At 44.4% G+C, this 24,722-nt stretch overlaps 3 protein-coding genes across 14 annotated transcripts in view; 2 read left to right on the top strand and 1 right to left on the bottom strand.

Moving 5' to 3' along the window:
• The window catches only part of NGEF (neuronal guanine nucleotide exchange factor), a 49,443-nt gene extending 43,122 nt beyond the window's left edge, over nucleotides 1–6,321 (bottom strand). Inside the window, exon 1 of the mRNA XM_057429047.1 lies at nucleotides 6,117–6,321. The gene's annotated coding sequence lies outside the window, so the exon portion shown is untranslated. The remainder of the gene's footprint in view (nucleotides 1–6,116) is intronic.
• NEU2 (neuraminidase 2) overlaps nucleotides 1–19,186 on the top strand; it is a 36,788-nt gene extending 17,602 nt beyond the window's left edge. Inside the window, exons 1-4 of one of the 11 annotated variants that reach the window (XM_057429057.1) lie at nucleotides 11,139–11,222; nucleotides 14,899–15,113; nucleotides 16,093–16,297; nucleotides 18,075–19,186. In XM_057429057.1, the coding sequence (XP_057285040.1) occupies nucleotides 16,097–16,297; nucleotides 18,075–19,013 (1,140 nt within the window). In that variant the 5' untranslated portion in view covers nucleotides 11,139–11,222; nucleotides 14,899–15,113; nucleotides 16,093–16,096 and the 3' untranslated portion in view covers nucleotides 19,014–19,186. Of the gene's footprint in view, nucleotides 1–1,834; nucleotides 1,986–3,432; nucleotides 3,493–11,128; nucleotides 11,223–11,318; nucleotides 11,543–13,836; nucleotides 14,359–14,898; nucleotides 15,114–16,092; nucleotides 16,298–18,074 lie in introns of those variants that run through there. The other 10 variants (XM_057429058.1, XM_057429055.1, XM_057429054.1 and 7 more) reach the window with 10 other exon arrangements.
• A 4,699-nt stretch (nucleotides 19,187–23,885) lies between these two features.
• INPP5D (inositol polyphosphate-5-phosphatase D) overlaps nucleotides 23,886–24,722 on the top strand; it is a 53,197-nt gene continuing 52,360 nt past the window's right edge. The window contains exon 1 of one of the 2 annotated variants that reach the window (XM_057429079.1): nucleotides 23,886–24,141. In XM_057429079.1, coding sequence (XP_057285062.1) covers nucleotides 24,008–24,141 — 134 coding nt within the window. In that variant the 5' untranslated portion in view covers nucleotides 23,886–24,007. The remainder of the gene's footprint in view (nucleotides 24,142–24,722) is intronic. The other variant, XM_057429080.1, reaches the window with a different exon arrangement.

Genomic DNA, 24,722 nt, shown 5'->3' with positions numbered 1-24,722 from the left:
TGCCCTTGTCTTATTGTATAACATGTCCCTACCACCACCAGGGACAAGATAACAGTATTGATGTGCCTAAGTGGCCACACAAAATATGCAAGGGTTGTGTCCTGGCAGAAGGTAGGCAGATGCTTTCAGCACACAGGGCAGTGAACTTCTACACTGAGTTATCTGGTGGTGTGTTAGTTTTGCCGTCACCTTAAATCCATCCATGACTGGATGCCCCTTCAATCTATGCAGAAAGTACTGTCTTGGCTGCAGGGTGTTCATGCTCTATAAAGGCAGAAGGTCATACAGTCTTTTCTTCTTTTTTGTATATTGAAGTTGTTTCCAGTATAAGCTCTATTAATGACTCATCTGGAAGGTTTTGCACACTGAATGTAGGGATGAACCTTTCATGTATATTTGATGAAGCAGATGGAGCTCTTTAAGACAGTGTTTTGTCTTCAAGCCCTCGTAGTTAACACAGCTCCTTTAATACTTATTCTTTATATGCAATCTAAATATACATGCAAATGCCGATTTAGTTGCATCTTATCAGTTTCTTTCTAAACTGCTTTAATTATTTTGAAAGTCTTGTGCAAACGGAAACCAAACCTCTGCCTCCCACTGCCATCAGTCCCCCATTACGTCCCTACTCATGTATTAGGCATTGATTTTCTTTCTCTCTTCCCCAGTTTTAAGTGGAGTGGAATTTCATCTCTAAACTATTTCACTCCTCATCACAACGAGGCGAAAACAGCTCTGTTGGGATGGGGCACAGTCCAAAATCCAGCAGCAGGATTTACTCACCCGCTGCCGTTCCTGCTCATGTGGGTGCCAATCCCTTGAGGAGTGCCACACATCAGTGAGCCCTACTGAAGGCACTGGGGCTCCACACAGGCTCAGGCCTGCATTTGCATCAGGAGATATTTCTGTCTGAGTCAGGGGAATAGTAACACCCACAGACTCAGCCCTAGGCTCTGGCAGATTTAGCTCTCAGCAGATGTAGCTATGAATTCATCTAGCCTCATCAGTGTTTTAAGCTAATGCACAGACTTTAAGCCAGTGTAAGTGAGGCACTCTCACGTGTCCTGTTGAGCCACCCCTGCTACAGGGGTACTAACTTCCAGGAGAAGGATGCACAGGCTGCACATGTTACTGCCTCAGCCTAAGGGCCCTGACCTGCCTGACCATATGTATATTTATGTTTTCATCGTTACTGGTTGGATAACACTTCTTGGAGGTGTTATAGGTCCTGACCCTTTCTTTTAGGTGGTGGCAAGAGACAGTTAAGCATATGTCCTTGCTCAAAGCAAGGTACATGACATTTCACAAAGGAATTTGAACTATTTAGGTGCAAGGCCAAACTATTATTTGATTAAGGCTCAGGGGTGGAGAAAAATGGGAGGAGCATGAGATCAGACTGCCAAGAAAGTGAGATACAGACCAAAGAGCTTCACAGCAGAAGCCAGAGAAAAGTATACAATATTTTTGGGGATGCTGTCTGAAAGAATATTAAATTTTTTGACTCCACATGTTTCCAGAAAAACAAACATTTGGTGCTTATTTTGTAAATAAGATTGGATTCTATCACCAGTCCTAATAGAACCAAACTACAACCACTCCTATTTTGTGGTAGCCTTTCAGGTGAGAAAGGCTACAGAATGGTTTTATTGCCATGATTTAGTGAAGGTACCTTATTTATAGCAAGCAAAATCAAGACAGAATTATGCAGTTCATTACGTGCTTGTGACAATAAGACCTTTAAGTCTTGCACATATGTTACATAGGACCTATTTAGAAACACTTCAGAGACTAAAAATAAATACATTGGATCGGTTTAATATAGCCTGCAAAGCCATGTGCTTTAGGCACCATGAGACCAATAGAACAGGGCTTGGAGAGAGAAATCAGTGCATTTAAAATGGCTCAAAATGACTCAAATAGCCTTGCTAGATCTAAAACTTTTTCCAGAATTAAGTCTGTCATTGTGGGCCCTGCTACAGGTAGAGGTAAGCATACATGTGTAAACATAGGCACAGAATGAGTGTGTCCTACACATGGGTACTTACTTGTGACAGAAAAGCATACATGCCTTCACGCAACTTCCTCTGCATGAAAGATGGACTATTTATAACAGCTATTTTGTGTTAATTAACAAATATATATATCAATAGATACTTAATTATTGACACTAACAGCATGTTTTTCTGCTGTCAGCATGATTTATCTTTCTGACTTTTACTAATTATTTACAATTCAAAAATAATTATTAGAAATAGGTGCTTTCTTGTATGCCCCTAATAATTGTCATCTCTGCTCAATCCATGCATCTCAGAGTGTTCCAGCCCTGTCCCATTGCACTCCATTCTTCATCCATTTGGTCTCATGTAGCAGACATAGCTATGAGCTATAACTAAGATGTTAAAGAATTCCCCCTCTGGAGCTATACTTTATATGTGTATAGGTACATATATATATGCATTTATAAACATACATACTCTCCAGCTGTGTAGGGGCAGTCAATCTAATTTTTAAAGTGGAAATCTACAAGCCCTTCTGGTTTTCAATATAAGCCCTTTAAACTAATTAAACACAAACCTGACCTTATTTTTATTCCTTCCCTTAAATTAGTGCACATGCAATGGCAAAAGTACATCCTTGCTTGAGACAGTCCTATGAAGGAAAATGTATAAAGCTCATCATGTCGTTCTGACATCACTGACATATTCCTCTCTACTACCAGTAACTCCTGTCTCTAGAGGATGCCCCTTCTCCTTTTTCCTACTGATTATGAAACATTGTCCCTGATGCCATCCCATTCCCCATTTCTGCTTAGAAGGTTACTAGTGAAATTGTTGCTAAGTAGCTGTGGTCTTAAACTCATGAGGTTTTGCTGGCTTTTCTCTGGAAAGTAAATGAATAATTAAAAGCCAAATCACTGCATCTCCTAGGCTAGGGGGGAGAACACAACTATCAGCTCAGGGCTAGGTGCAAATCACAGGACATAGCCTCAAAGCATACAACATGCAGTCTGCCTGGTGATACTTTCTTTTTTCTACAGGGTTGCAAATGGGAGTTGTGAGTCCTTTTTCCTTTTTGTTTGTTCTGTTCTGTATGGACCATGTGAAGCCTTTTAGCCATGGGAAGAATATGCAACATAAAGCTTACACTTAAAAATTAAAGGATTCTGGTATAGAAAGTTTACTTTGTGATGAAATAGTTTAGTCAAGTATACAGATTTAACAATAATGTCCTGAGCATAACACCTGGCTGAAAGCAGAGAGGTTTATTAATGCCAGGACGCTTAGAAGAGGAGGTTAGCAGATATCCTGGTTGAAGCTTTTCAAAACAGACTGGTTAGCAAGCATACAGGCCCAGTGTCCCCAGGGCAGACACCACCTGTGCTGTTACTTGGGGGAAAAATATGACATCCACTTCTATTTCTAGTTGCTGGTTGTCTATGAGGCACTTGTTATGGAAGAAATGAGCTTGGGTGGTTATTTGAACTGCAGAGAGGTAAGAACTCAAAGAGGGTTTTATTTGAAAGCTTCCCTACAGAAGCAGTGAGAGAAGGTGGCTGATTTTGTTGATCAAGGAATAGTAGAGCTCTCAGTTTTGCCTCCCTCAGTGTTTATTGGGTGGAGGGTCCAAGGAGTGCCTGTTTGGTGAATCTGCTTGCAAATTTCTAGCTGCAAAGGAGCCAGAAGTCAGTTAGACATCAGAATCCTGTTAAACTGGTTTCTACTGGTTTGAAATGTCAGGCAGGCTTGGAGTGTTGCTGTGCCAGGCTATCCTTGTCAACTGCATCAAGCTAATTCCAGCTAATTTCAAACCTGACATAAGCTGATACTATTCTTACAGCCTCTTACTCTGACTGCATGTGTCTTTAGTAACTCAAGAAAAATACTTGATAGACAACTCTGGAAACTGTACAGCAAACAGCATCACTCATGCTACCTTGCCCTTCAGAAGGGCTCTTTTTAGCCCTACAAGAGGACCTGGCAGCAAGGGGAGCTTGCAGGACTGCAGCTTCCAATGCAGAGCAGCCTCTTCTGTCCTAGTATTGGGGTCGCAGCTCAGGGTTTAGGCAATCCCATCCAGAAGCCACTCCTACTTGCCTCTAGTTTGCCAGCTACAGCATTGCACTGCAGAGAAACAGGAACACGCGTAGTGTTCTCTGTCTGTGCATCCACAGTAAGTCTCTGATTTTTGGTCACACAACTGACATGGTCTCCTCAACCATAGTTCTGTAGGTCACCAAATGCTGTAAAAGGTTGGCAAACCTTTCCCTTTCAAGCCTTTCCTTCTAAGAGCGATTGTTACCCTCCTCTTCTTTTAAGCACAGGAAGAGGAAGGGTATTGAATTGACAGCTGCGGCACTGAATCAGGTCCTGTGAGAGCAGGTGTCATTTTTCAGCTCTGCCGCAGTTCCCTGGGCAACCTTGAGCTTTTCTTGTGTCTTAGTTCCCCAAGTCTAGACTGGGAGTGATATACTGTTTATGAATACTGTATTTCTTCCATAGTCTTTTTTCTACTGAGTGACTTCAGCAGGAACTCAGTGTAAGTACAAAAGCACAACATGAGATAGCCTGATGGGTTCAAAAGAGCTCTGGCCAGTACTGTAATTAAAGAAAAATTACCCAGTTTGGACATTCTTTTTTTGGGGGGGGGGTGATATTTACATTTGGTATTTCCTACATTTCTGTGCTCATGTGGCACATTGTCTAGATTTCTAGTTCCTCAGTGTCTCTGTTGCTCTTTCCCCCCTAAGAAAGAGTCCTTATTTTAGGAATTGCTCCCTTTTGGAACAAAAAAAAAACTTTCCGGGTTTTGAAGATTGAGTAACCTGCTAGACCTGTTGGGGTTTTGCTTCGTAGACATCTGTTTCAAAGATAATTTTGGCTAGGAAACAAGGCAGGGAGAAGATGAAATTTGTAGATGGTTCTAGGTTTTACTGAGTCTTGGCAGTTTTTCTTACTTTAGGTCTCATGGGGCTGCTTCCATGGGTTGCTGTTTGGAAACATGAAATATTGGCTCCAAGCACTATTGTGGGAAAGATGGTAATTGCCTATGAAAATCATAAAACAAGCTACTTCCAAAAGGAGAATTGGAGTGAAAGCCTCAGGCACTGGCCATATACTCAGGGACAGATGACAGTTATTATATAGCTAAAGCATTTTGCATTGTCCTCATTGCAAATGTCCTCTCCAAATTATAGCAGTGTGGGACAATGGGTTCTTTGTCTCAGGGCTCTTCTTATCTGGTAATTACTCTGGTGGTTCACACATCTCCTGTATTGACAGTTAGTCTTAAAGTAGATTTGATTTATCACTCCCAATTTGAGTCTGGAGAAAATCAGACCTGAATAAATTTTCTGTCCATCTCTTAAAATTAATGTCAGCCAATTAGTCCTTTATGCAGGTTCAATGAAAAGGTTTTTTTTCCTACTATTTTAGTGCAATCTCCTACTTTCAACTAGATCTGGAAGTGGCAGCTCCACTATAACAGTTGGATCTGTCGATAGTCTCATCTCTCAAGAGCTAGCTTGTTCTTAGGGAATTTTAGTCCCTGTTTACTTTGTGCATTTAAAAATACACAGAATTGCTGGTGCAGTGTTCACAGCTACACTGGAGACACAGCAATTGGTCTCCTGAGAGTGAAAGATCAGCTAAGGGGAATGGTCAGCCTGGTGTTAGGAGGAAAACAGGCTGTTTTTCCTATTTCCTGTCTTTATTTATGTATTTTTTTTAAGCAAGACCCCATTTGCCAGGAAAAATCACAGCTTGTCCTGCCCCTGGAAAAAGACACACAGGTTGGTTGGCTGGTTTGGGGGATGTTTGCTCTTCAGTTGGTCACATTAATGCCCGTTCTGTGCAGGCTGGGTCTCCTCTGACTAGGCTTCCTCCCTGCTGTGGTTTTTATGCATGTCAAGCTGTGCCAATGGTGTCTCTCTGTTAGCCAGCATTTCAACAGTGTCATGGCTGTGCTCTGTCTGGGTTGCATAGGACTCCTTCAGTGTGACTTCACTTGTAGAGCAAAGTCGGCTCTTTCTTGGGCGCTGAATTCGTCCCGTTGTGGCCTGAGGTTTCTTCCTCAGACGTTCCTCTTCCAGTATCCCCCCAGAATAGGATTTTACTCACCTGACAGTCTGGGGCTGAACCAGTCTCATTTGTCATAGGGATGAGGTATGTCCAACAAGTCTGGACTAAACTCCCCCAGGTTGTTAGATTTGCAATTCAGTTGTGGCTCCAGAGGTGGGTATGTCCTTTGGAAAGAAGATCCCTGTCCTTCAGTCCTTGTACCTTCTGTCAGTTCTGCTTAAGAGTGAAGTTTCCCTCAGACTTTGTTTGCTCAGTTTCCAGAGTCACAGCAAACATAATTTAAAGGAACAGCTTTCCCTTTACCCAGATAAGTTAGTACAAATATGCCCTGAATGTCCTTTGCACTGCTTGTGCCAAAGGCTTGATGACAGGGCATTGTTAAACCTCCCATATAAATCTTTAACAACTGGGTGAAGCTCTTGTCCAAATCTGCAAACGCAAAGAGTGGAAACAGCAAATGGTATTTGCTCACACTTTAAAGGCCCACTGGCTGAGAAACTGCTCCTGCTTTACATGATTTACAGCCATTTGAGATGAAAAGACCTGAATGTTTATGACTATTTTTAGGTTGCCAGTTTTAAATTTCATGTGTGTTCACACACCTGGACACTGGGGTGGATATAGCAGAGCAAGCCTGGTTTTATTTTAAGGCTTTTCTGATCTGTTAATCCAAATGCCTGTTAAAATTTTCTCCCTTGCAATATTTGATTTCTTACTCAAGTTGTGCTTACATTTGCTGTTCTCTCCACTGGGCTTGCATGCTACTCTTTGAATGTCCCTCTTCTGTGGGCAGCTTAGGGCCCAACACTTCAAAGGAAGAGAAATAAGCCTGTAATGCTTGTAGATACCTCTGCAGTGCTATACTTAGGAGAGAAGTTTTTCCTCATCCTTGGGTAACTCACTTGGTATTTTTAAGCCTGCAGTTTGAATGACTCTTACAAACAGAATCACTGCGCAATTTGACGGTAGTCTTTCCTTTGATTTTTGAAGTTCACTGAACTTACCAAGTGCCTTGCTCATATCAAAATATTTTAATTAGTCATGACATTATGCTATTCTATTTAAAATGGAGCTGTATGCCCAGCCTCCAGCCTACTCCACGGGAGACCAAATGTTGCTTGAGTAAAGCTTTGGTTAATCTGAGGTCAGTCATCGTGTGCCAGTGTCCCTTTATATCAGATGGGGGCCTGAAATGGATGTAGAGGACTGTCAACAATTAATCCTATAATAATTAATCAAAGCCACCATCAGACCTGCGCACTCCTGGTCTGTTGGCTAGCAGGACACGGGAATGAGATATACACTGGAATTTGGCTGCCCCTCTGTCACAAGATTCACTGCAGGGTGAATTCATCCCGGGGTGAATCTACCTAACCTTGTGCGTCAGACTTGCTTATCTGAGCGCCCTGGCACTAGCAGAGTACATGAAGCAAAGGCCTCCAGTTTTATTGCATTTTCCAGTTATTAAATTGCTTCAGTGACTCCTTCCCAGTGTCGCTATTTTGAGAGCTAAATAAATCCTGCTTCTACAATCCCCTTTTTGTATGTAAATCTCACCACCTCTCTTCTTTTGCTTCCCATAGGTTGTGCCATTCGTTTAGTTACAAAAATAAAGTTTGTTGGGTTTTTTTTTTGCATTCCAAATAGGCAAAGTAAATGTAAAAATGGTGTAATGTGTGTCATAGGCAGGTTGTTTAATGGATGTCTCTCACAGGGTAAGGAAGCTTTCCTGTTACAAACCCACGACTCGCCATGGAGTGTCAGCAGTTCTTATGGGTCCACTGTGGGGTGATGTTGTTGCTCTTTGGGCTGAGGGAGTATTATTTTGATTTTGCCCAATTCTTTCCATAAGGAGGCTATTACTTACTGGGAAAGAAACACTAGCAGCACCATTCTGTGCTTACTCTTTCTGAGGGAAATAAGAAACAACTTCATTGGAGTCAATAGAGTATGAAATGGTACAAATGCAAAGAGTACCTGCTCCTCTTACCTGCTGCTCTTACAGCTGGTATGGATATGATGCTGGTTTTAAATGTGCTCTAAATTCCTTAACTAGAATTGGAGTGAAAATAAAATGGCAGAATTTTCCTTGTCCAATGAACCCTCTTTCCCAAAGAGCTCTGCCACTACCATTTGCATTATTATTGTTATTCTGGCTTTTTCGTGTTTCGGTTTGGTTTTGGTTCTTTTCCCCTGACAGAGCAGACTTTCAGTCAGACCTCAGGTCTATAGGATTTGTGTTCTGCACAGATTATACCATATTCCGTCATAGAATCCCTAATGTCTGAAAAGCAGCCCAAGGTGTTCTACCTGAAAATTTGCAGAGCTGCATCATTTCTTTCTCATATGGCCTGACTCTGCAGAAGACCTCTGGATTCTAACTACAGCTGCCTGACAGCAGCTGCTGCACTGTACAGCACAACAAAAATGCTGAATTACCCGAGCTGGGCCTGCTTTTCTAATAGTGTCAGCAATCAATGGAATCAGGTTTGAACACTCTGCACTGATTATTTTTAATGGACTAGGTATCACTCCTTAAATGTAACCTGTGTTTGTTTCCTACTCGCTTCTTTTCACATATGTTCATAAAAGCACTAGCTTCTGAATTCTTAGCCTTCATTTGCAGCTATTGCTATATCTTTCCTAAGAGGTGGCACCCGCAATTGAACATGGTCCTCAAAATGCAAATGCTCCATTGTTCAGTATTCTGTCATTATATTATCTTCTGCATTATTTTTATATCCTCTTATTAATGCACCCACACAGCCCATTTGCATTTTTTAACCTTTTTAAAAACGTTTTCATTACAACAATCAGATCTAAGGGCAATGAAGTAAGCGTGGAACAATAGAAGTGAAGAGCTTGATTCTCCTCAGACCTATACCCGTTTTAAACTTCACTGGTGACACTGATTTTGATTTACACCAAAAGCAAAGAAGGAGGATCAAGCCTAGCAGGTCTGCACCGAGACATCCATTTTTGATAGTTAGCAAGGAAGAGTTTTGTAATACAGTTGCAGCATACAACATGTTGTTTGGAAAAAAGCACTTTTTCCAAAGAGGAGGGTTTTTTTTGCAGATACAAGTCTGTGGTATGTATGAAGAGCAGTGCTGGAGGCCTGGGTGTTGGCAGTGCTTGGCAGTGGCCATGCAGGGGAAGCACTGCAGGGTGCCCATATGTTGACTGTGTGGCTGTCCTGCACAGGCACTGGGGTTCACCCTGGTTAATCTCAACATGACTAAGCAGTGCATTCCTCATTGTGGGAGTAGTTTTATCCATTGTAGGCTGTTACCTTCTGCACAGCCATATCTGATTCCTGCCCTGGGGAGCAGGGCAAGGCAGTACACCCCAGCTGGCTGCAGGGGAAGGTGGGAGCCTTAGTTGAGGAGGAGAAGATGATAAGGAGAGATCAGAGGTGGCCAGAGGCATGGCCACTCTGCCATGTGCACACTGCCAATGTAAAACAGCAAAACATTGCCACCACAGCAAGCCACATCTGGGACTTCCTGCACTAAGAAGAGATGGACAACCAGTTTTAAGTTGCATCTGGGCAAGGTGATTTCTGTTGAACAAATGAGCATTTATGTGTTGTCTGGCTGCAGAAGTGTGACTCAGAAAAGCACCTGAGTAACACTGCTGTCAGCCTGGAAGCTGAAAAAAGGTGAAGAAATCCACAAAGCAATCGTTCATGTCTGGCTTTCTGGCAGACTGCACCTTAGCAGCTTGTTAGTGCCTCCCTTCCTCAATTGCTTCTGTTTTACCTGACTCTGGATTTTCTCCATGAGTCACTGTTAAAAGTTACTATCTAGTGGATATCAATGTCATGGTCTCTGAAAGGACTTTCCCTCACATTGAATATTGTTTGATTCGAGGTAAAGCAGAGAGCTAAAAATGCCCTCAGGCTTCTCCTGTGTGTCTCAGTTAAAGCAACACTAGCCTAGTTAGGCAGAGTTTGTAAACATGGGGTGTGGGTTTGCGATACAGCTAATTTGATCTAACGTCAGCTGCCAGTCACAGAGGTGAGCCTGCTCCTCCTGTCAACAGCTTCATGCTCCTGCTTCAGATCATGCTGCTTGTTTGACTCCTGCTGACGCAGTCCAAGACAATGACCCAGCAGAAAACTTCACTTCTTTTTTTTTTCCTGGACTCATTTCTGCCAGGCTGACATCCTCTGATGGCTTGCCAAGGTGAGATGAGCATCAGCACTGGCACAAGAAGGGATACAGGGTTGCTCAAGAGAGAGGGAAGATGGTAATTAGTAATACAGAAGCATTAAAGCATTTGGTTGATTGGCTGTAAATCCATGCTTTTGCAACTCCCTATTTGGCTTGCACAGATGGACTACAACTGCCATCAAATGAGGAGACTTTTATTACTCCTTTTTCATCACTAGCAAGATCTGTTTGGAGGATTGTTGTTTTCATTTTCTTGGGTCACTTCAAAGACAAGAAGCACTAATGGCAGCAGTGGAAACACAGTAGAGAAGAGGGTAAAGTGAAAGAAGCAGATAGGAAAGGTCATCTCTGTCAGCAGCAGCACAACATTAGATCATTATCACAAGGTAGTCCTGAAATCATTGGCTTGGCTACTCCCAGCACTGCAGGTGCTGCCTCTAAGCTAGGGCACAGCTGGGAGAAGGGGTGATGCCATCCTCTTCTTCCTCACCTGGGACCCCAGGCTCATACTCTCCTCTCTGTCCTTATGCCTAACTCTCCCCATTAGCTCATTGACTGGAGCTGCTGGGGTAGTTTGGCCCTGTCAACACCTCCACAGATGCTGCTGGGCCTGTATCTGCCTGCACCAGCACATTATTCCTGTACCACTGCGTGGGGACTCCTGTGCTAGTCCATTTCTTCATCCAAAACCAGCACGCTGATGGATTGGATGTGCCTGGAGCCAGAAGAGGAATATATCAGATGATCACAGCACCATCACCTGCTGGTTATAGCTATTTTCTGGGGTTTTGTGGCAAACTTTACCAGAGCTCAGGAGCACTCTGAGTGCAAGCGCCAGGAGTCTGCAGTTCCAGAGGAACTTTCCCCTCCTCAAATCAAGTGGACAAGAAGACCAAGATATAAGACAGCATGCTGAACTGCATGACCATTAGAAACAACAGCAGTTCTACAGCGCTGTCGATCCATGCAGGTAGAAGTATGCTGCTTAATTACTATGATAATTTCTTTCCCTAGTGCTTGTCCAGCTCACATGGAACCTCCCCTTATATGCAAAACAGGTTTGCTATTTAAATGTCTCCTTGTGTATATATGCCAGCTGCTAGCTTTTCCTGGGATCCAGGGCAGCTGACATTGCTGCCAATATAAATTATTTTGCAGGTTGGAGACTAGTTGGCAAGAGTGTGGTGAGCCTCCCTTTTATCTAATCCAGTAGGAGTGCTTTTTGGGTTTGTTGTTTGGGTTGTGTTTTTCCCATTTGACGTGGCTTCCAGGAGACACAGAGTGAAAGAGGTATTTATTTATTTATTTATTTATTTTTAGTTCTTTAAGACAAAAAAACAACAACTTTTCCATAACAGTGGGCAGTGCTAGGAACTAGAAAGGTAAATACAACATCTTGTAGGTTCAAGTAGGAGTGCAGTTTGTGAATGCCTCCACCAAACATGCGCTAACATTAATACTGCTGCTTCATGTAATTCTTCTCTAGTGCTAAGAAAACCTCCACTTAAAGGTACAGCAGCTCGTGCTAGGCTGAGCCATGAGCCAAAAGCAGAACTTGATTGATTAGGAAAGCGTGTAATGGGGAGGCTGAAAATCCCCTTGTAAGTGTGGTACGAAGTTTTTACCACAAGAAACCCTTTCTGTTTCTATTGTGGTTAAAAAGTTTAATCCAGTTGGCTGATGGATTAAAGTAATTCCAGTTCTGTGCCTCTTCACTTTTGAAATCTGAACGTTTTAATTTGTTTATTGTTCTCACTGATAACTCTTCTTTCAGACTTTATACTGAAGGTGATTTATTGGACTAAATAAATATGTGTGCTGTCTGGCTTGGTAAGAAATCCCATAGCCTAGGTTTAGTGTAGGATCTGCTCTAGGGGCACAAGAAAGCTGCAAATGGAGCACTGTGATGCTAGGCTTTGGCAGAAACAAGCACAATCATGCTGTTTGCCTAGGAGGAAAGGCTTGCACACAGGAATACGCCGTGTAGCAAGTATTCTAGAAGAAAATTGGGTCTGCTCTTTCTTAGCACTGTACAACTGGAATGTGGCTACTCCTGCCTCTCTCCCTCCCACAGTATCCCAATGGAAATGTCTTTATTTCTTCCAGTGAAACAAGAAATGTATTTCAACATAGCACTTAGTTGACTTTTATAAGTTTGGAAAGGATCAGGTCTGATGTTGAGTAGAGAACTGTTGGACCTGGATTCTTGTGCTTGCTTTGAAAAGCAGGATTTTAGTTGGGTTTTGCACTTGACTTCGTTGGGCGTTTTGTTTGTATTTTCCCTCCTAAAGCTCCCTGAATGGATTGGTTTGTTCTTCTGGGATCTATCTGAATTCCTTCAGGAACAAGCTGCCTTCTGCACAGAACACTCTGATGGGGGCCAAGGGATAAAGTTCAGCATATTACCTCATTTCTGCTGGGTTTCTTTCTTTGTTTTTAGAGACATACTGTCATTTCAGCTTGGATCTGAACATGTTGAGGGCTGAGGCCAGGGGAAATGTTATCCTTTTTAGTGACTTTTTTTTTGGAGAGGGCAAATAAACATGCAAGGGCTCATCCTGCTCTTTAGACAAGTTTGTGTGCGCTTCCTTGAAGGACAGAAGCGAAAGGAACAAGTACCTTCTCCTAGTGTCTGCCAGCACCTAGCCTTTATGCAGCTTGAGCGCCTTCCAGGCATCAGATCCATCAGAGATCCATTTGTTGACAGCTGTTACTGCTTTTGACTCTTCTGGTGGGCTGGAAACACTCTCTGCTTTGGAAATCGTTACAGCCGTGTAACTTGCAAACTATGAGTAATGGTTTCCTCCAATTTAACTCTCCCCTTCTCTTACGTGTTTCCACTGTGCCCGTCCTTCCTCGTGTTTGCCCAGCTCAGGGGTGAGGTACTGGATCTCAGTACAGCAGCTTCCCTGGCGTCTTGCAGAGGAACTGCAGGTCGAGGTCAGCCTCCCTGAACAGGACACCTCACAGGGATAAACCTGGCAAATAAATGCGAAACTCCAGTAAATGCCAAAGTGCGGAAGGGAATAATGGCTCAGTGGTTACCTGATAAACTTCCCTTTCCCTCACTAGCACCTCTGTCATCTGGAAAGAGGTTACCAGCTACCTCTTTTTCTCCTAGGAAAGAATTACACATCAACTCTGCTTCCCTTTTCTCACCCTTTTACCTCACGCAAAAGCACAGCTAACTCCAAGGTGACTGAATTGATACTGGTCTGAGCGGTTTGTGTGCTGCTCTCCAGTCTCCTGCTTGTATTTCAGGCCTTTGTGTTCCCACAAGTTTGTGGGGTTTTCCAGTTAAACCTCTTGGTCTTTCAGAATATATTGCTGTGGTCTACAAACTTTGCCTTGCCAATGTCCTTAGATTGTGCTGCCTGAAATGCTGCTACCTTCTTCCTTGCAAGCCACTCAATGCTATTTCAGTAGGGTTTAGGAGCAAAGTAGCACATGCATCCCTTGGCAGTTAAACCTCAGAGGGACTGGTATGTATGATATGAATTCCTATCTATTTCAAATAGATGGAAGTCACTTGATTTTAGTATTTTCCTCAATTACAGTTGCAAGTGCTGTGTCCAGGACCCTTGGGCTTGTTTCTATGGCAGTTATTCCCAGCCTTTTAACATCACACCTTCCCTCAAACCCCATTTGGCAATATGAGGAAATGAAGTGTTGCAACACCCACACCGAGCATCTCACAGAGCTCAGTGGACTAAGGACTAAGAACATGGGCAGAGATGTCCACAGATGACAGGCTCGTATGGGAGGGACTCGGGTGCAGTACACTGCAGCACAGTCTCCCATGGCACTGGTTTCTTGTCTTTGCATTGGGGACTTCATGTGGCAGCCTAGATCTTCATTCTCCCCTTGGTTTTGTTTTCCTTTCTTTTCTTCTCCCCTTGCCCTGCCCTCAAGCAGGATTGCAGTATTGGAATGGCATCATGAGCAGGAATGCCAGGGAACCTGTGCTGCACTAGGCAGGCTGACTAATCTCCCTTTAAATAATCTCCCTTTAAAATAGTCTGGAAGCACTCTAGGGCATTTCTGTTTCAGGAGCCATGAGAACACAGCCATGACTGTGGTCTGTATAAATAGCCAGATCCATGCTGGTAAGTACTGAACAGCGCAGTTATTTGTTCTAGGAGGGTCTTCCTATTTTTTTCATGTTGCTGCATGGATAGCTGGGATAAATTCTGGTAACATTTCTGTACAGTAGTGGTGCTGCTGCCTTTTCTCAGACTGCCATTTCATCAGCAACAGTAAGGAGGAAACAGCTACTCTTCGGAGACAGATTTCTGTCTCCTGTGGCTTTTCCTACATCTCCTTTGTCTCCCGTACAGCTGCCTTTAGCTAAGACAGTGCAGTTCAAATCCTCTTGATCAGTGCTGTGAGTTGAAAAATCTCACTGATATTTATAGCATCTGGAAGGTGAAGACAAGGGATGTTTGAATACTCACTGCCTAGCTATGGATCTGGATAGAGCATAATGTGATGGTCCTGTCTGAGGAGGATTAGTTCAGCTTATCTGTGCTGTCCTAACTCAGTAATCAGCAATGCAAAAAACCCCCAAACAAACACACACAAAACCACAAAACAAATTGTTAACCAGGTCTGTGTTAGTTATGCTGGCTAATATAATCTTTTCTAAGATGGAATAGCGCAAACTATTCTCCAGGTAGGTATGTGCACTCTGCAGCTGCATAAGCAGTTGTCAGGTTGCCTCCATCTGGTCCTGGATTATCAAGGCAGCCTTCAAAAACGTAAGTATCTGATACCTGGCCAATAGCCACTACAGAGCTTTCCAAGATTTAGGTAAATACGAGAATCCTCAACAAAGAGCGCAGCAAGTCTTGCCTCAGCTGAGGTAGGAGGCATTTGAATTTCTTACTCATAGTGTATTGTCATCTTCTCCCTGCCATCCTACCCACTCAATGCGTCAGAGATCTAATATTTTTTTCTCCTATCCCTGCTGAGCAGAGGATATTCAGGCCTTCAGCTTCTGGTATATCATGTCAGAGATCTTTCCCCATGCTGCTCAGACACAGTCACCCTGAGATAGTGGGGTTCTACCAGGGTAGGAGAGGCTTGGTGCAAGAGGATAGAGGGCTGAGCAGGTCTGAGGAAGAGAGGCTGTGTGGGGGTATAGCACAGACCACTTACATAGAGGTAGCTTCCCTAAATGCTTCCTCATGTTTAACTTCCTCCCTAATGTTGCTTTTAATTCACTGTACAGATGACAAGGAATGGGACACGATTCAGACAATTCTTTAATCTTATAGGGGAAAGGATGTGCTCTTTCTTTTTTCATGCTTAGTGCTCACTACCCTCAAATAGGGACACAGCGGAGGCCAGGGATTGCCTCAGTGTGTCATTGAGATGGGCATTTAAGCTCCTGTTTGGCAAAGCAGAAGTTCTGTGCTGGTTTTTGGAAACACAATCAACAAAGGCAGTAATGGTCTTCTGAGGGAAAATACTATAATGTTTAATTATCAACAGTTTGCTGAATTGGAAAGCAAATCGACAAAAATCCCAGGCCGTGGATTTAATTAAAAAGAAACAACAAACCATAGGCAGCTTTTCATTAACTGTTTTTACTGTACTTGCATCACTCCAGTAAGATCAGCCAGGCTGCTCCTGGGGTAAGATTGGTCTGTGTTGCCAGTATGCAACATGTGGGTTCTCTCTGGAAAAGCACAAGAAAAAGACAAAGCTGAAAGCAGAAGTTGTGTTTCAATGCAGGACAGGTCCCACTGAGCTGGGAGGGCAAAAAGCAGTGAAATCTGTCCCATTTTGCTGTGTTAAGTGTGGGTCAAATGCAGTGTGTTTTCTCTTCTTCCCCCTAGCACGATGGCTTCATTTCCTGTCTTGAAGCAAGAGACGTTGTTCCGGAATGGTACCTGGAGCTATCGAATTCCAGCTCTGCTCTACCTGCCACGGTTCAGCATCATCCTGGCATTCGCTGAGGAACGAGAGGATGTGGTGGATGAACATGCCAAGCTAATAGCAATGCGCAGAGGCACATATGACCCAGCCACGCACCATGTGCAGGTACCAGCGTGGGGAGGAAAGGGAGGAGGCTGCTCACCTGTACTGCTCACTTGTCCTTGCATGAGTTGAATGCTTGCCCTCTCACTGTGGGAGAAGGCAGCTTTTCATTCTCCCCAATTACACGAGACATATCTGCTTGTAAGTAATGCATGTGTCATTATTTAGATTAGATATAAGGAAGAAGTTGGTTATTGTGAGGGTCTTAAAGCACTGGAACGGATTGCCCAGAGAAGCCCCGTACCTGGCAGTGTTCAAGGCCAGGTTGGATGGGGCTTTGAGCAACCTGGTCTAGTGGAAGTTGTCCCTCCCATAGCAGAGGGGGTGGGACCAGATGATCTTCAGGGTTCCTTCCAACCCAAACCATTCTGTGATTCTGTGTGATTATAACTGCTGGGATTTGACCCACCATTGCAGAGCTGGGGAAGCAAATGGAGAGATGGAACAAAAGCCCTGTTGCAACAGCAAAAATGTGGAGGAGAGGCAGAAATGGGGAATGCCACAGGGATGGTGAGGAGTGAATTAGCATTTTTTTTTTTTTATTTAATTCATTTTCTTAGGACTAATTTCTAGTTTAAAAACCAATTCAGAACAGCTAATCACCCCACGCAGAAGTGTCTGGTTTTTCTGTGCCAGTGAATTGGCTACCTTATTAATCAACTAGTTATTATTAACAGTTATCTTCCTGGGTGACTGGGGGTGGTGGATACTCTATTTATAATATTTTTTTGCATTTGCAAATGCATTAATGTCTTGAGGGAAAAAAAGTCATTATATTTTTCTATTCCAGTCCTTTCTTGGTGACTGGTTGTCATAGACTATAGACTCTCTTAAGAGCTGGGATCTGCCTAGCAGGAGCAGCTTCTGAGTGCACCTGCAGTGTCATACCATTCAGCTAACATCTTGTGTAACCCCGTGTAGTTCAGTTAGGTAGGGCTCAGTTGGTTTTAAACTCAGTAACTTGTGTTCACATGCTAGAATTTCTTAAAATGGAAATAATAAATATTCCCAAGAAGTTAATACTGGTGGAATAGACAAAGACAAGACACGACCGAAAAGGGCAATGAGCAAGTCAGAAAAGCCAATTAATATAAGATTACTGGAAAATAGTGCTGCTTTTACTAAGCCAATAACATGATGTAGGAATAATTTTCTAATTGCAATGTTAGTGTCAGAAATGTGATTGTGTTTTGTGCTATTCATTTAAAGACAGTCAAGGCTTGGAGAGTTGTTACACCTGCTCTGTGACCTGTTTTCTGTGTTGGACGACTCAGGGTCCAAGTTTCCATACCAGAGTGTGTAAAGCCATACAGTCTGCTCTAGTGAGGTGCCTCAGTGTGGGTTGATATGCTCATTCACACAAATGGAATAGGAATCTGAATGGAAAGGAATTTCTCAGCACCTAGGATACTTGAAAAGGGCGCAGTTACCTAGCTGACTTCCTAAAAAACACTGACAGCACAGTGTCTGTACACTTTGACCACTGGGCATGTCTGTGTGTCAGACATGAGCTGCAATAAGATTTCAGCTCCAAAGCAATAATGAAAAAGGACATAATCCACCTGTTTGGTGAGATGCACATGCATTGTGTCATGCAAATGATTTTCATTTATGTCTGGCAGTGCCAGTGTACCGTCTTCCCATTTCTTGCTCTATCCACTAACTTCCCTTCTGTTCTCTTCGTGCTCTTCTGTAATTTTTATCTAGCCATCTTTACACTGAAACATGGACCTGTTTGTAATGGTGTGTTTCATTCTTGTCTCCACACGGGGCCTGGCAGTGGAGTAGAATGGAGACCATTGTCAACGCACAGCTGAAAGACCACCGATCTATGAACCCCTGTCCTGTTTACGATGAGGTCTCAGGGAAACTGATCCTGTTCTTCATAGCTGTCCCAGGAAAGATCTCTGAGCAGCATCAGCTCAGGACAAAGATCAACCTGGTACGTCTCTGCTACGTCACTAGCATGGACCAAGGGCAGACCTGGAGCGCTGCCCGGGATGTCACCAACAGTACCATTAGCACTGAGTACAAGAACTGGGCCACTTTTGCAGTGGGGCCAGGTCATGGATTACAATTGCTCAACAAGGTCCGGAGCCTCGTGATTCCTGCCTATGCCTATCGTATCTTGCACCCTAAGCAACACCCCACCCCTCATGCCTTCTGCTTCATCAGCTCTGATCATGGGACAACGTGGGAGATGGGGAACTTTGTTGGGGAGGAGAGTGCAGTGGAGTGCCAGGTTGCAGAGGTGCATACCTGTGGCAGGAAGGTCCTCTACTGCAATGCAAGGAGCAGCAGGGGAGCCAGAATCCAGGCTGTCAGCTACAACCATGGGGTGGACTTTGAGGGAGGCCAGCGGGTAGAAATGCTGGTAGAACCTCCTTCTGGTTGTCACGGAAGTGTAACTGCCTTCCCACCTCCCCCTGATGCCAGATGCCAAGACAGTTGGTTGCTCTACACTCATCCTACAGATCCAAAGGGTCGAAGAGATTTGGGAGTTTACCTCAACAAAAGCCCTTTAAATCCAGCACACTGGACAAAACCAAGCATCCTCTTCAAGGGTCTGTGTGCTTATTCGGATCTGCAGTACATGGGGGTTGGGCCAGATGGCTCACCCTTGTTCTCCTGCCTCTTTGAATACGGGACCCACCAACAATGTGAAGAGATAATCTTTGTAATGTTCACTTTGAAGCAAGCCTTTCCATTAGAGTGCTGAGGCTTGAGCCTTTCCATCATCAACCCTCTGAAAACCACATTTGCTGATAATTCTTTCACTGTTACTTGTCATCTTTCAGCAAAAGGTTTTTTCTGCTCCTCCTGCACCCTTATTTTGGCATTGGCCTGTGTTGTCTGTGGATTACAAAGTCTATTAAACATAGTAAAAATAAATATGTGTTTGGTTTTGTTTTCTATTGCTTGTTCTAGCTTTTTGCCTTCCCCTTTGGCTGCTATCTTAAGCATCATGCACTCAAAACAAGCATGACCTTTGTATAGGTCCTCTTGCCTTGAGGCTTCTGATAGACTTGATTAGGGACAACATAGGGCCTATGTTGGAACAGATGGTAGTGATTTTATGTGAGCTGAATTCAGAAAGTTGCGGAGAAAATGCTAGGGAGGACCCTGGGCTGACTGCCCTACGGCTGCAGTTCCCTTCTTCAGAAAAGTGCTTTGTCAGGTGCGATGCTTCTTGCAGTCAGTGCAGGACTTGCTGGCAACCCCAGATTTCAGGGCTTGCTGTCTTCAATTCAGCAGGGCCATGGGATGCTGTGTGCTCAGGATGTTCCTTGCTCACTTCTGCAGTGGGTTTGGGTTTGCCTTGCTGAATGGTCCCCCAGGGACTTCTGTCTTACTTAGCCTTCTCCTTACTTCCCATGCAGTACAGTCTTCCTTATTTGCCCTTTTGCTTACACTGCACTGAGAAGATGGTTTCTCATGTAAGAAAACTTGTGCTCCGGCTGCTCCCTCTTCCTGGACAGTGACAGTAGGACCTATGTAGGACACAAAGCTGTGGTTTGGGACCCTGCCGTGTTTGGGGATGGGGCAAGTGGCAGAAATGGCATTTTGCCTGTATCAGAACTGCAGGATCAGGACAGGGCTGCAGGGGGAGCTCCCAATTTGTAATCAGGAGGGGAAATACTTGCTGGTCTTTTGAAAACAAATGCTATGATCCACACAGCAACTGCTCTTATCGCTGGCAACCCAATGTCTTGCGAGCATAGCTGCTATTATTACACAGTATTATTGGCATGTGAGGCAATGTGACAAACAAGTAACATTGCCCCACTTCCAGTAAATTGGAAAGGCAATTTGAGTGTCTTTGGTGCCAGAGGATGGAGACCTGACCAAGTCCAGAGCATCATGAAAGTGCTGAAGCTTTAAGGCTTTCCAACACAGACAGATTTTCAGCAGGTGTCTGAAGGACACAGCCCCAGTTATGGTGAGAGAGATGATTCTGTGGCTATGGTGTGATTTGAAAGGAGGCATTATGCCCTGAGTAGACAAGGGGAGTGACCAGAAATGAAAGGGTACCAAGGGAAACACGTCAGAGAAGATGGAGCAAGGAAAGCTTTACCCATGCCTCTGGACAAAATCCTGCTCTATAAACTAGACTGTGCTTGTTTGCTGTGTGCTGTGTTTGTATGTGTGCACATGTAGAATGGCTCCAAGGAAAATACGTTTTTTTTTTTTCTCTATTGGTGGAGAAAAATACCTGCTTTCCAGAGAACACTCAGAACATGTCCATCTTTGGGGAATGCTAGCAGGTCCAATAGGATCCTTAGCACTCTCATTGCTCATATCTGTGAGTCTCTGCTAGATCTGTGGCCCCACTCTTGCCTTTTATTGCTGATAGCTTTCAGGGATAGTGGGAGAAGGGGCTCTGATTTTTTTCATCTAGATTTGTTTCAGGGCACCTGGAGACTGCAGGTACCAAGGGAGTGAAGAGATCTCATGGCCTTCACAATGCACCTGTAATTTGCCAAGGCTTTCTCAAGCAGCATGTCAGTAACATACTGGGCTGGAGTAGCACACAGTGGCCCAGCTAACCAGTACTTTGTGGGTGTTACTCACGTGCTCTTTAGATGTAGGCCGGAGTCTAAGTACACCTTTGTGGCCAATATCCTGTTGGCTAATGAGGAAATGTTGTATTTAGACTTCAGCAAAGCTAACTGCTGTCCTGCAGACTTCCCTTGTCAGGCATACTATGAAATCCTTTTGTTTGGTGACATGAAAACATATATTTGAGAACTCATCTGACAGTGCACAGGCTGAGAATATAGGGGGTGGTTGGGTGGCCACTGTGCGTCTTGAATGATGCTACAGACAGTGTTTACTCACTGATTTTGGGCAGGCTGGTGAGTTTGCAGCCAGCTGGTACTGTACTACCTAGGCACCTGTAGCAAACCCAATTTAGATAAAGTATTTATTGCAATGTCTGAGAGACAGCCTGGAATAATATCCTAATGTGAAGGGAAATAATGTTTGCTTTGTCCATAGACTGCAAGAAATGCAATTTTTGATTATCCAACATCAAAATGTGTCACAGTTCTTTGTCTCTGGCCTCATTCTCTCAAATAAGTTTAAAGGGAATACTGCTGCTGGTGCAGTTATCTAAAAGCTTCTTTTGAGCTGACTGATGTACCTGCTATTCTTTTGTTTTACAAGTGTAGCTCTTACATCATGCTTTGTCCTGGCTGTGGGATGACAGTGTGGTCTATTTGAAGCACATCCTATTCCTTGTGGAAACAGTAGGGCTGTGCTGGCTACATGTATAATATCACCTGGCAGGTTACTGGTGCAGGCTGAACACTGCACTAGCTGTCTACGATAAACGCTTAGCTCTCCTCTATATAACTTCTCTAATCTCTCCTTCCTCAGGTCCACTCACCAGTCTTCTCTGACACAGGCATGAAAGGAAAGAAGAAGAATGCTTATTTCCTGCAGAACAGCCTCTTGTCTCTGTGTGGGACAGAAGAAGTTGCCGCAGGCCTTTGGGAACCAGGTAGTTGAGGACATGTATAAACTTGTTTGCTGACCATGCATGGATCAGTCTTTCTCCAGCACTGCAGAATACACATGCCAGAACCATAAGAAACAAACCAGATGCATTTTCCCCTTCAGGCAGTGTTGCAAATGAGCCATTAGGGATGGCATGTTTATGTTAGGGGATTGGGATTCACCTTTTGGGCAGCTGGAGCTGTACTGTGCTTTTTTTTTTATGACCAAGAAATACAGAAACCAGCTCTCATATCTTATTGCCACAATCATCACACGTGTTTGGATCCCATACATTTGATACACTTTGGATGCCATACACTCAAGGACGTGTGTGTGGCTGGACAGGGATTCACACGTGAAGGAAATAACAGCAACTTGCTAAAAACTGGTGGTAAATTGGTGGTGAGATGGATAGAAGTTAAGTATTCAGCTAATCAGTCTCAAATGTCTGACTAGGGCTTGTACTTATCTGTTACCTTATGTTAACTTGCAGTACATCAGAAGCTCTCAGTTTCATTTCAGCAAAACTCATGTTGTTCAGCAGCTCTGTCCACTTTGTATCCCCATATGGGTCTGTTGCACGGAAAACACTGTGAGGTCAAGCAGTGGTTTGACATTCAGAGATGTTCTGCTTCCTGCTGCAGCTGTGCTCCAGAGAAGCTACTCTTAAGTATCAGAAATCCCAAAGTTGGTACAGGTGAGGCTAGCAGCACATTATGGCCAAGCAGGACTGTCAAAGGAGCTGCACAATCCCTTTGCCATATGCAGCACTCTTCTTGGTGAACACAATAGGATTTGTAACCACTCTAGCTTACAAGAGCTTACAGCTGCTGTCCAGGCAAAACCACTTCATGGCATTCAGCATCTGACTCCATTCAGGCACCTGTATCTGTGGGAGTCTGGCTCCTAAAGCACCGTATGAATCTGTGTGCAGTTGAAGGGCAGGTCCAGCTGAGCTAATTTTGGTCTGGAGACAGTGCTTACTCAGCAGGGACAGGAAGCCCTGCACATTGCAGTTCTGCCATTTTGGCAGGGTACCATGCTGGCCACACAGTTTTGAATTGCAGTGCCCACAGCTGAATGTCAGTGGCACAGATTAAGCTGGACGCAGAGCAGATGTCTAGATAACTGAAAGCACTACGAAGGCTGGCAGGAACAAATGCTGGGCTGTACTGCTTCACTCTCTTGATACCCACAGATTCTGGTCTCTCCCAGTTTGGTGATAAGCTGCTCTCCCCTGCCATGCTGTGAACAGGGGCAGCACTCTGGGAGGTGAGTGTTGCATAGGCCCAGCACTGTCTGTGCCTCTCCTGGGAGCTCCCCTCCGTACTCTGAGTCCCAGACAGTAGTCCCTGCTCAGCTGCTGCTTTTAGCTATAGATCAAATGTGGATGTGCAGAACTGCTGCCTGCAAAAGCAGAGTGGCTGGAGGTACAGGGTAACCAAATCTGTCATACAGGCAGTGCCCCTAGCAGTGTCCTTGCTTGCTGCAGACATGCCCCTCATTGCTCTGCCTTGGAGATGCAGCACTGAGCGTGCTGTAGAGGAGGGGCAGATATACAAAGAGAAGGGAAGTGAAAGCTTTAGTTCTCCCCACCCTGATGCAGCTTGTCAGACATGGCTTTGCTCCATCGCATCTTTGGGGATTTAGAGGAAGAATGATCTTTGAATCCATCTCACAGTAGGTGACAGGGAGCTTTGGTCAGGAATGGGGCAGTCAGTGCTAAGTATCCTAATGCGCAGTGTGTTCCTGATCAATTTGAAGTTTATTTAATCCCCATGGAGACCTGTTATGGGTAGGATATAGACAGGAAAAAGATGGAAACTCAGAGGGTCTGGCAACAGATCAGACATGGGATGGCAGGCCACCAAAGCTTGGGGCACTGAATTGGTGGGGAGTAGAAGACATTCCCAGCTGGGACTTTGTATCATGGAGTATCAGGACACGAAGGGGGAGGGAAAGGCAGGTAACATGGGCTTGCTAGTCGCTTCAGCAGCAGCATGAAGAGGGAGAGCGGGGGCTGCAGTAACATGTCACACTCAACTCTCTGAGCTGTTTGAGTTGAGGAAGTTGTCCGTGGCTGAGTTTCCTTTCCCTCTCTGTACTACTGAAACAGGAAGCTGGTGAGCTGAAGCTGCCTGATCGTTACATACAGACACACAGCCAGCTCTGGCAGCTGCTGCACTGGCATTCAGGTCTCCTCCAGCTCCAGCAATGGATCAATGCTGGTACCACGGCAACATCACTCGCTCCAGAGCCGAAGACCTGCTCTCCAAAGTAGGCAAGGATGGCAGCTTCCTTGTGCGGGCCAGTGAGTCAATTGCTTCGGCATATGCACTCTGCGTGCTGTAAGTACAGCTTTCCAACGCGCGCTTCACGCGGACACTTCTGTCCCCACTTGTGCAGGGTGTTATTCCTGTACTTCCCCAGCACAAACAGTTGCTGTGGCCACTGGGAAGGTGAAACCCCTGTCAGAGCATGGCTGGTTTCACCTGACTGGGCCACAGGGAAGGGAAGGGTTGGGAACAGGGCCAGGCTGAACAAAACAATGTTCTTTCACTACCATACTGCTCACGCTACTCCTGCCCCTGGTTCAAAAGGAGAGAATAATCAAAGAGACTGGCTGTGCTCTGAGAAAAAATAACCTCTTGGCCTCTTTGTTAACAGCTTGGGTCAGGTATTTACATTGAACAACTCAAATACTGAGCTTGGTACCCAGCTAGGACTTTCTTTTCTCTGGGCAGTGTTTGATACACCTGCCCGTACAGTGCTGTATTCCATTCAGCTAAAAGGCTTGAAATAACTGCTGGAGCTGTGCATGATAGGCCTGGCACAGTGGTGATGCTCGCAGGGTAAATATTTCACGTGGGAGAGAAGTGCTGGCAGCCCTGTCCATGCTTCCCTTTCTAGGCTGGGGATAGGAACCAGA

This window comes from Pezoporus wallicus, unplaced genomic scaffold (assembly GCF_028554395.1).
Source record: "Pezoporus wallicus isolate ANWC-B61680 ecotype Strahan unplaced genomic scaffold, APGP_CSIRO_Pwel_v1 contig_593, whole genome shotgun sequence".
NCBI classification, from domain to species: domain Eukaryota; kingdom Metazoa; phylum Chordata; class Aves; order Psittaciformes; family Psittacidae; genus Pezoporus; species Pezoporus wallicus.
The sequence above is the reverse complement of the archived record's forward strand: the minus strand, read 5'-3'. Positions and strand labels throughout refer to the sequence as shown.